Source organism: Syngnathus acus, chromosome 5 (assembly GCF_901709675.1).
Source record: "Syngnathus acus chromosome 5, fSynAcu1.2, whole genome shotgun sequence".
NCBI lineage: Eukaryota > Metazoa > Chordata > Actinopteri > Syngnathiformes > Syngnathidae > Syngnathus > Syngnathus acus.
The window spans coordinates 4,212,522-4,223,088 of record NC_051091.1 but is presented as its reverse complement, the minus strand read 5'-3'; the positions used below and the strand labels follow the sequence as shown (position 1 = coordinate 4,223,088).

Below are 10,567 nucleotides of genomic sequence, written 5' to 3'. Positions count from 1 at the left end.
CAAAGAGATGTGCATGTGAATGCTCTTGAGCAGTACACAGGAAGCTTCATCCGTAAACAAAACCACCCCACCCACTCATTTGCTGCTGCAAGAACAGAGCAGCCTTCCTGGTTGCACAGCACTCATACAGATTGACCTTCTGTAGGTCTGACAGAGAAGCTGAGCTTCCATTTATATGGCAGATGAGCACATTTTCATCAGGACACTTCGGAACTGCTGACGGGTTTCAGACAACCACCAAAAGAGATCAAACACCATGGGGATCAGCCGCTCCAAGTCCAGTTACAACGTGACCGTCTTGGAAAATCCACCAGAACCTCTTTCGTCAGGTAGGATTTATCCACTCGACATTCCACAGGACTTTCTGTTCCAACATTTACCCAAATGCAACATTTGCGCAGTCCCCGAAGACACCTTCATATCCCTCTACGACTTTCCATCATTTGGTAGCACAGAGTTGGGCATGAGCATCGGGGAGAGACTTACCATCATATCAGAGTATGCTTTTGATCTCACAACGATAAATTTCACATTATCGGGCAAATATGCTAACATTTATTTTTTCTCCTTAAGTGATGGTGATGTTTTGATGGTCAGGTCCATCACCACAAGTAGAGAGATGTACATTCCCGCCAAATACGTCGCCAAAGTGACACATAGGTAAGTTATGAGATTCTTGTCATCGTGAAACCCATTTGAGTTATTATTTCATATTTACTGTCTCCTCTCTCTCGCTATCCAGGTGGCTGTTCACAGGCATCAGCAGGCACAAAGCAGAAGAGCTTCTCATGCAACCAGAAAACCGCATTGGAAGCTTCTTGATACGAGAGTCAGAGACGCACGCAGGTCCGCTTTATGTTTGAGATGAGTGGCTCGTCACATTACTGCCTGTTTTGTAACTTAATGCTGTGTGTGTGCTCTTATTGCTTTAGGTTGCCTTTCTCTGTCTGTCCGATGGCGAGTCAATGTTCTCTACTCAAATTGTATAAAACACTACCTCATCTATCGACTCCAAAATGGCCGGCTCTACATATCTCCAACGCGCTCCTTCGCTTCTCTAAAACATCTGGTGGAACACTACTCAGGTTTGTTGACTTGGTGGTAAATTATAAAATATGTCCAGCAATCATCAAACCTGCCTATGCTCTGAGCAAACAGGAGAAACAACAAAAGAAAAAACATTTTGTTTTTCACTTCACACCTATCTGTAATGCAATCGTTCTCATGTTCGGTGTAACAGAGTATACCACCCCTGATTTTACAGAGTCTGCAGATAAACTTTGCTGTCGGCTGGATCGGCCTTGCTTCGTCCAGGGTTTGGCCGTCCCCAGAGAGGACGTACCCGCGGCCGACAGGAAGCCCAGCAACAACTGGAAGGACATCAGCAGGTGTGGGACCGTCGTGAGACATCACATCAAGAAATGCAAACATTTAATGATGATGAAGTATCATAAAGCACTGCTCCAATTATTTTTCAGATCCATGTTTCTAAGAAGGAGAACAGGGTCAAGCGTCTTAATGGTGAGTGAAGGCCTGAGGGAGTCCATCAGCTCGTACCTCCAAATGACAGAAGGCAACGATCACGGCTGGGACACTTGAACCAAAAAGTTTCATCTGGCTACAAAGACTGATATTCTTTTGAAGATCCCGGACTAAACATGGAGTAGTTGAGGCTCATTTTATTTGACTACTGATGAAAAGCCGATCCTGTTCTTAATTTATCATTTACTGCAGTTCGAATGTACAATATACATGAATGTGTGATTATTGAATGTTTATGAGAAGAGCTTTTTTATTTTTAATTGTGGGAGTTGCGATATGTGTGTTGCCATCTTAATGATAGTGAATATTTTTTCTGTTTCTATAAACTAATCAGATCCTAAAATGCGGATGTGTTGTGTTTTCTGAATGATGAGCACATACATTTATAGTACAGTAAATGTAACTGATTGTGAGTCATCGTTTTGATATACAGTGCTTTTTATATCAATGTAACCGATCTCAAGTGGCAATCACTGGAGAGGGAGTAGTGGAAAAGCTTTCCGTGCTGACATATGTTTCTATTTATCACTTTTGGAAAATTCCATACTGTAGATATGTTGGCAAGTGACAAGTTATATAATTGTTCGGTGGGGAAGAATGCTTGCGTAGTTTAAGTCGCGCTAAGCTGGTGTTCCCTCCTCGGCCAGCAGGTGGCCCCTAACTGCCCTCCAGGTTGATGATAGCTTCCATCCACTTCCTGCCTGGACAGCTCACTTCAGGAAGAAGAAATAATGGCGACGCTCAAGGCGTCCGAGTCCCATTGCACAGGGGCAAAACAAAGAAATTGTAAAAGTAATATCGTGTTCAAGTTCACCGAGAGCAAAATCACAGGGCAGACGTTTAGTCGCGGGACACAGGTAAGCGACACCATGTTGCGTTTGGACACAAAAGACGTCGGAAAGTTGCTCGCCCCAAACCAGGGATTTGCGTTCTGGAGTACTGCCTGAAAAGCAAGACGCAATCGGGCAGACGTTATTGGCGACGCACCGCCTCGTTAACATTTTGCAACAGGGTGCAACATTTGCGGTATTTTCCGAACAAACAAGTAGAACGTGCAGCTCTCCTCCTCTAGCTCTCCTTGCTAATGGGGCACAAATGTTGGCGTAATCTTTTGTTGTTAGCGCAAATTAGCTTAGCATAAGCAACAGGGAGGGTTCGGCGGAAGCAGTTTGCTTCATGTTTTCATAGTCTCGTGAATCCTGTTAGGGAGCAACATCACTGCAACAAACTCCTTCCCCGTTTGTCTTTCACGCTGCAGTAAACGTAAGCAAGCAGGCAGCTAACTAGCTTAGCCAGCTGAACGGCTCAGGCGATTACGTAATGTCCACCGACCACTATGCGAGTGGTTTCCATAAAAGGAGCCGCTGACAACAGCTGTTTGACAAATTTGACTTGATCAAGTTAGCTACTTCTCGTATATTAAGCAGCACAACCTGATTTTTTTTTTTTTAAATCCTTTTCTAGGCTTGTGTTGTTCAGTCAAACAGCAGTTCAGAAACACCTGTCACGACATGTCTACACTTTAGGTACACCGGAGCTAGTTCAAGATTTTCAACTCAGAATTAGCACAAACACGTTCGTCTTTTTCACTTTGATAGCATAATCAGGATGCTCCAAATGTCCTTTACAACCTCTTGACATCAATCCAAAGCAAATTCGCTGTTGATCTTGCTTGCTTCCATCGTGTGTTCTAATCATGTTTGCCTCTGATTGTGCTGCGTAGCTCCCGGGGGGTCTCCTTCAGGAGAGAGACAAGCGAGCCAAGTGGCAAGGCATTCCCACTTTGCTCCAGAAGCTCTACAAGAGCAGTCATCCCAACAGTGACCTTTCGCACGCCCATGGCCTCATTAAGGTGAGGATTTTCATTGACCCAACTATTTCTAGTTCAAATTTATACTGTCATTTTAATTCTGTAATAAATTAAGAACGTGACGACATATGGCTTTATGTTCGACCAGGTGTTATCATCCCAACTCTCTATGGAGGCCATGTCTTTTGTCACAGAGGACAGAAAGTCTGCTCAGGAATCCACCTTCCCCAACACGCACACCTTTGACCTTTTTGGTGGAGTCCATGTAAGATTCACACGTCCCACCGCATTGTCATGCATGAGTATGAGTACAACCTGGAATGTAACCTGAAAGACTCACAACACTAATGGTCACTTCCTTTGTCTTGCAGCTGCTTGTAGAACTCTTGATGAGACCCACCTTAGCTATGCAGAAGAAGAACCCCAAAAGTAAGACTATAAGTCACAGCTGTAGTTGAATTCCAAGAGGAGCCTAACTTAAACCTGCTGACTTGCAGATGCTGTTGCAACAGTGAATGATGATTTGGTGAAAGACTGCCTTAGCGTTCTCTACAATTGCTGCATCTGCGTAAGTATTCCAATGTGCATAAGCGGCCTTCATTTTGTGTGCTGCTACAGCACGAATATGAACTGACTTGCAATTTTGACTTTTATCAGACGGAGTGGGTGACAAAAAGTCTGGCTGCGAGGGATGACTTTGTTCTGTTCCTTTTCACACTGATGACGAACAAGAAGACCTTTCTACAGACCGCTACGCTAATTGAAGACATACTCGGAGTTAAGAAGGTATTGTCTTTTTCTGCCCCTAAATAAAAACAAAGAAATGATTTTTGTAGTTCAAAAGCTCCGAAAATTCCCTCATATTGCATCTACTATATTTTCACATCTATCGGTACATCGTATTTTGCATTTGTCAGGAGATGATCCATCTCGAGAGCATCCCTAACCTGTCAGGCCTGGTTCAGAGCTTTGACCAGCAACAGTTGGCCAACTTCTGCCGCATCCTCTCCGTCACCATCTCGGAACCCGACTTGGGCAACGACGACAAGCACACCCTGCTGGCCAAAAACGCTCAGCAGAAACGGAACTCGAGTCCCTCACGCGCCGAGGTCAATCAGGGTAAGCTGTCGTCAGAGAGCACTTTTGTTTTGACCTGCTGATTGAGAATCATACGGAGTCACCTCTGGCAACAGTCACCTTGCTGAACATCCCCGGGTTCATCGAGCGTCTGTGTAAGCTGGCCACAAGGAAGGTGTCGGAAGCCACAGGGGCCAATTTCCTGCAGGAGCTGGAGGAGTGGTACACGTGGCTGGACAACGCTCTGGTGTTGGACGCGCTCATGCAGATGGCCACGGAGGAGGCGGAGCAAAGCAGCACAGGCAAGACGACGCTTTTCGCCACTTTATGCTGGCGCCGGTGCGAGCCCCGAACACGCCGACAACATTTCTCTTTTTGGGTCTTCAGAGTCATCAGATGAAAGCTCGCTGGTCCCCAGCCCGCTGAGACATCGTCTGCCCCCATCCATGAAAATTGTCCATGAGATCATGTACAAAGTGGAGGTGCTCTATGTGCTGTGTGTGCTCCTCATGGGCCGACAGAGGAACCAGGTAGAGCGCCGTGCGGCATTTACACGGGATGTGCTGTGCCGCTAACCTTTTTTTTTTTTGGGTGTCTCTACAGGTCCACAAGATGCTGGCTGAGTTCCGTCTCATCCCAGGTCTCAATAATTTGTTCGACAAGCTCATCTGGAGGAAATTGACTCTCTCCAACCACGTGGTGCACGGCCAGAATGAGAACTGCGACTGCAGCCCTGTATGCACTTTGACAAGGACTCTCCTCTCGTTTCATGAAATGGCATCATTCTAACATCATGTTGTCCTTTCGTATGCTGCAGGAAATCTCTTTCAAAATCCAGTTTTTGCGTCTTCTTCAAAGTTTCAGTGACCACCACGAGTAAGTCGTCTTTCAACCTCGAGCGCTCTCGCTTGAGATTTCCAACGTGGCCTCTCAAAGCATGACCTTTGTGTCTCAGGAACAAGTACCTGCTGTTGAATAGCCAGGAGCTGAATGAACTGAGTGCCATATCCATGAAGGCCAACATTCCCGAGGTGGAGGCGCTGGTCAACACTGACAGAAGTCTCGTGTGCGACGGCAAAAAGGGGCTCCTCACGCGCCTCCTCACCGTCATGAAGAAGGAGCCACCAGACTCATCCTTCAGGTCAGCCATAGAGCGAACAAGATGGTCCTTGGGTTTTTTTCTTTTTTCCTTAATTGTCTTTCTTTGGCTATAGATTCTGGCAGGCAAGGGCAGTGGAAAGTTTTCTGAGAGGAGCCACTTCTTATGCAGACCAAATGTTTCTCCTGAAGAGAGGACTGCTGGAGGTAATTGAACTTGTTTGTAATTGAATATCTCTGTGAGATGGCAAAATAAAAGAACTTTAAGACACAATTTCTAGAGCGCCATTGGTAGAGTAGAACAAACTGTTTGTAGCGATGTCGCTCCTAACTCTTCTTCCCTCTCGTGACAGCACATCCTGTTCTGCATCATCGACAGCGGCTGCACCTCCAGAGACGTCTTGCAGAGCTACTTCGATTTGCTCGGAGAGCTGATGAAGTTCAACATTGATGCTTTTAAAAGGTTCAATAAGTATGTCAACACGCCGGAGAAGGTATGTTTGTCTCTTCCTGGCTAGTAGTGTAACTATTTTGTCGCAGTTGACTATTTTATTTGTCCTGTGCAGTTCCAGACTTTCCTGACGCAGATCAACAGTTCTTTGGTGGACTCCAACATGTTGGTGCGCTGCATCGTGCTTTCCTTAGACCGGTTTCAAAGCCAAACTGAGGATGTGAAGGGTAAAAAAAAAAAAAAATTTATTCAGACAATCTTCCGTTTTTTTGTCGCACCTTTAGCTATTTTTTTTTTTCCATCTTCCGCTGTACAATTGGAAATACTTTTTCTAACTTTGCTTTTTGCGCCCTGACAGTGGTGGAGGTGCTGTCCGAATGCTGTCTGCTGTCTTACATGGCCAGAATGGAGAACAGGCTGGCCTTCCTTTTCCGACTAGTAAACATTATCAACGTGCAAACGCTCACGCAGGTCCGACAACAACTTACTGCACTGAAGCGTTTAAAAAACAAAAAACAAAGAAAAAGCCAATTTGGAGCCACTCACTTCTGCACGCGTGTGTCCTTTGCTCAGGAGAACGTCAGCTGTTTGAACACCAGTTTGGTCATCCTCATGCTCGCCCGCAGAAAGGCCAAATTGCCCTTCTACCTTCACGCCTTGCGTGAGAAGGAGTACGCCGAGAAGTACCCCGGCTGTCTGCTCAACAACTTCCGCAACCTGCTGCGCTTCTGGCAGTGTCACTACCTCAACAAGGACAAAGACAGCACCTGTCTGGAGAATGTGAGTGCGAGGCCTCGAGCGATCCCTAAGCATGGTGGAGCATTATACGTTGCGAGCAGTCTAGCTGTCTAGCATTTTTGTATTTCAACATTGTTTCCCACCCCTTTTTTGCTCTTTAAGCTACATCAGGTTGCTATTTTTATTAGAGCGAGACCAGCGGTCAGTACAAGGCAGGGAGTGTCGTTGAACGGAGCCTGGCATGTCTTGAGCCAGATGTTGCTCGCAGCAGTTAGCGAGGACCAAAGGAGAGCTAAAAGGAGAGGGAATGTTGAACACATGCCAGAGAGGAACGTAACACCGGCTCACATGCATGTTGCCAGCCGCCAGCTGCTTTGTTGAGGGCCAACTGTTTGCCTACAAGGTGAAGTCAAGGTTGTGTTATGACGTTTGCCGCCGCCGCCTTCCCGTGGCAGCTTTTGCATTCACTGCGACACATGTTCTCACAACTATTTTCACAACTTGAAATGGCATCATAGCGCTTATTTTTTTTTTTTTTATATATAATGGACACAGTATATGTCAAAAATTCAGTGAGCTTATCTTTATGCATTTCTGAGGAGTGTGTTAGTGACAAAAGTCCTATCTCGACTATCTGTTAGAGTCACGATACTGCTGAAAGAAATGTAAACAAGAACTTTGTTTTGAATATAAAAATTGTCAAGATGAGAAGCGTTAACTTGTCAATCCGCTCCAAGCTTCCATGGCGGTCAGGGAGGAGTTGCTGTCAAGATGACTTTTCCCCTAACGGCATTTTGTCTCCACAGAGCTCGTGCATCCCCTTCAGCTACTGGAAGGACACGGTGTCGGTGTTACTCGGCTCAGACAGGACTTCCCTGTGTGCCATAGCCAGCTACATTGACGAGCCCTTTGTGGATCTGGACAGAGATCTGCTGGAAGATTGACCGCAAGCGGGTGCACTGTGCGGTTTGCTTGGGAGAGGGGGCAGTGGGGGGCGGGGCTCGCAGGTGAGGCGGGGCACTCGACATCGCTGTGGACTCTGCTGAGCCGTGGAAGCGCCCGCCGGCTCTCCCATTTGTGCCGCCCTGACGTCGAGGCTGACACCCGGCTGTCTCGACGAAGGAAGCCAGCCAGCCAGCCGACCCCACGCTATGGCAATGTACGGACCTTTGGAAATCACGCCTGCATCGATCGTTTGCTTTGGGCGGAACAAAATAGAGCCTTTTTATATAATCTTTACAAAATGTTATGAAATAAGTTTCACTCGACAAGTGTCGCAAGAGTACGTTTTCACCGAGTCGCCTCAGTTTGCGTCAAATGGCTGCATCCAACTGCGAGTCTTCATCGGAGGCCATCCCCATTTCCTGTCTCTATTTGCACCGCCGTTCATAGTCGGCCACCGTTTGGTGCTTTCTGGCCTGACCAGCACATTGTTTGCCCGGGGCTCTTCGTTTCAAATCATCCAATCTTTAGAAGCTTCCTAAGCTTCTTCGAGGGACTCTTTGTTTGTTTTGTCCTGTTCTAAATAATGGCTCTTAGCTCTGGATTAAATGTAGAATAAAACGTTGCACAGATCCACTTGTTTTTATTGCTTATTATAACACCTGTTGATTAAAGCTTTTCTTTTTGTAACAAAGTTTGGTTGTTGTCAGAGATGATTTGAGAAGAGAATAAACTATGCAGGCACTCGAATTCAGGGAGCCTTTTCATTTGAGTTGCGTGGTCTGGCCAACATGGCTCAAGCACTGCTGCCGTGTGCATTGTGAGTGACCACAAGCCGACGAGTTGTTTGAACCCCTAACCCTAGCTTCCAGGGGAGTCGAACTCCAGTCCTCGGGGGCCGCGTTCCAATATGGTTTCCGAGTTACCCTCGTTAAACACACCTGAGTGAAAAGATCAGTTCATTTTCATGTTCTGCAGGAACCTAACTTTTCACACAGGTGCACTTAACGAGGGACTCTTGGGGGCCGCGTTCCAATATGTTTTCCAAGTTATCCACTTAAGGGAATCACACGGACACTCCATTAGGTACACCGCCATTTTCAAGTGTACCTAATAACAGGCCACTTTATTAGGGAAATATCATGGTCAAAGGTCACTGGTGTCAAGCTCTAGTCCTCGGGGCCGCGTTCCAACATGTTTTCCAAGTGACCCTCGTTAAGCGCACCTGCGTGAAAAGTTTTAGCTCCTTTCACGTTCCGCAGGAGCTAAAAGTTTTCACGCAGGTGCACTTAACGAGGGAATCATACGGACACTCCATTAGGTACAGCGCCATTTTCAAGTGTACCTAAAAACAGGCCACTTTATTAGGGAAATATCATGGTCAAAGGTCACAGGTGTCAAGCTCTAGTCCTCGGGGCCGCGTTCCAACATGTTTTCCAAGTGACCCTCGTTAAGCGCACCTGCGTGAAAAGTTTTAGCTTCTTTCACGTTCCACAGGAGCTAAAACTTTTCACGCAGGTGCACTTAACGAGGGAATCATACGGACACTCCATTAGGTACACCGCCATTTTCAAGTGTACCTAAAAACAGGCCACTTTATTGGGGAAATATCATGATCAAAGGTCACAGGTGTCAAGCTCTAGTTCTCGGGGCCGCGTTCCAACATGTTTTCCAAGTGACCCTCGTTAAGCGCACCTGCGTGAAAAGTTTTAGCTTCTTTCACGTTCCACAGGAGCTAAAAGTTTTCACGCAGGTGCACTTAACGAGGGAATCATACGGACACTCCATTAGGTACACCGCCATTTTCAAGTGTACCTAAAAACAGGCCACTTTATTGGGGAAATATCATGATCAAAGGTCACAGGTGTCAAGCTCTAGTCCTCGGGGCCGCGTTCCAACATGTTTTCCAAGTGACCCTCGTTAAGCGCACCTGCGTGAAAAGTTTTAGCTTCTTTCACGTTCCACAGGAGCTAAAACTTTTCACGCAGGTGCACTTAACGAGGGAATCATACGGACACTCCATTAGGTACACCGCCATTTTCAAGTGTACCTAAAAACAGGCCACTTTATTAGGGAAATATCATGGTCAAAGGTCACTGGTGTCAAGCTCTAGTCCTCGGGGCCGCGTTCCAACATGTTTTCCAAGTGACCCTCGTTAAGCGCACCTGCGTGAAAAGTTTTAGCTTCTTTCACGTTCCACAGGAGCTAAAACTTTTCACGCAGGTGCACTTAACGAGGGAATCATACGGACACTCCATTAGGTACACCGCCATTTTCAAGTGTACCTAAAAACAGGCCACTTTATTAGGGAAATATCATGGTCAAAGGTCACAGGTGGCAAGCTCTAGTCCTCGGGGCCGCGTTCCAACATGTTTTCCAAGTGACCCTCGTTAAGCGCACCTGCGTGAAAAGTTTTAGCTTCTTTCACGTTCCACAGGAGCTAAAACTTTTCACGCAGGTGCACTTAACGAGGGAATCATACGGACACTCCATTAGGTACACCGCCATTTTCAAGTGTACCTAAAAACAGGCCACTTTATTAGGGAAATATCACGGTCAAAGGTCACAGGTGTCAAGCTCTAGTCCTCGGGGCCGCGTTCCAACATGTTTTCCGAGTGACCCTCGTTAAGCGCACCTGCGTGAAAAGTTTTTGGTCACTTTCACGTTCCGCAGGAGCTAAAACTTTTCACGCAGGTGCACTTAACGAGGGAATCACACGGACATTCCATTAGGTACACCGCCATTTTCAAGTGTACCAAATAACAGGCCACTTTATTAGGGTGCACTTCAAGCACAAAGCTTGAATTCTTTTGTTGAGAACTTTCATCCCAATGATGAGCAATCATTTCTGTTTGATTTGTGTAACTAAACTTTCAATGTTTGTTTTGATCTTCATTTTCCATTTGTTT

General features: G+C 46.3%; 2 protein-coding genes across 2 annotated transcripts; both read left to right on the top strand.

Moving 5' to 3' along the window:
• Positions 1 to 92: 92 nt before the first annotated feature.
• si:ch211-25d12.7 (src-like-adapter 2) lies at positions 93 to 1,888 on the top strand. Its single transcript, XM_037251455.1, has 7 exons — positions 93 to 329; positions 402 to 498; positions 574 to 660; positions 743 to 846; positions 933 to 1,085; positions 1,265 to 1,388; positions 1,479 to 1,888. Exons 1-7 carry the CDS (start codon positions 257 to 259, stop codon positions 1,597 to 1,599), a joined length of 759 nt encoding a protein of 252 aa, XP_037107350.1. The 5' UTR covers positions 93 to 256; the 3' UTR covers positions 1,600 to 1,888.
• Positions 1,889 to 2,233: 345 nt separating this feature from the next.
• On the top strand, positions 2,234 to 8,352 carry trpc4apa (transient receptor potential cation channel, subfamily C, member 4 associated protein a). The gene is made up of 18 exons (XM_037250799.1): positions 2,234 to 2,399; positions 3,266 to 3,394; positions 3,501 to 3,617; positions 3,724 to 3,781; positions 3,850 to 3,920; positions 4,010 to 4,138; positions 4,270 to 4,471; positions 4,546 to 4,731; positions 4,817 to 4,959; positions 5,033 to 5,164; positions 5,247 to 5,305; positions 5,385 to 5,570; positions 5,644 to 5,734; positions 5,881 to 6,021; positions 6,094 to 6,205; positions 6,337 to 6,449; positions 6,552 to 6,758; positions 7,523 to 8,352. The coding sequence occupies exons 1-18, from the start codon at positions 2,274 to 2,276 to the stop codon at positions 7,658 to 7,660; spliced, it is 2,340 nt and encodes a 779-aa protein (XP_037106694.1). The 5' UTR covers positions 2,234 to 2,273; the 3' UTR covers positions 7,661 to 8,352.
• Positions 8,353 to 10,567: the final 2,215 nt, after the last annotated feature.

Bases quoted from the DNA above. Each gene is read 5' to 3' on its own strand.
- si:ch211-25d12.7 (XM_037251455.1), top strand. From the start codon at position 257: ATGGGGATCAGCCGCTCCAAGTCCAGTTACAACGTGACCGTCTTGGAA. The intron at 661-742 runs GTAAGTTATGAG...CTCGCTATCCAG, and splicing joins GTCGCCAAAGTGACACATAG to GTGGCTGTTCACAGGCATCA. The intron at 847-932 runs GTCCGCTTTATG...TTATTGCTTTAG, and splicing joins AGAGTCAGAGACGCACGCAG to GTTGCCTTTCTCTGTCTGTC.
- trpc4apa (XM_037250799.1), top strand. From the start codon at position 2,274: ATGGCGACGCTCAAGGCGTCCGAGTCCCATTGCACAGGGGCAAAACAA. The intron at 4,139-4,269 runs GTATTGTCTTTT...TGCATTTGTCAG, and splicing joins ACATACTCGGAGTTAAGAAG to GAGATGATCCATCTCGAGAG. The intron at 6,022-6,093 runs GTATGTTTGTCT...TGTCCTGTGCAG, and splicing joins ATGTCAACACGCCGGAGAAG to TTCCAGACTTTCCTGACGCA.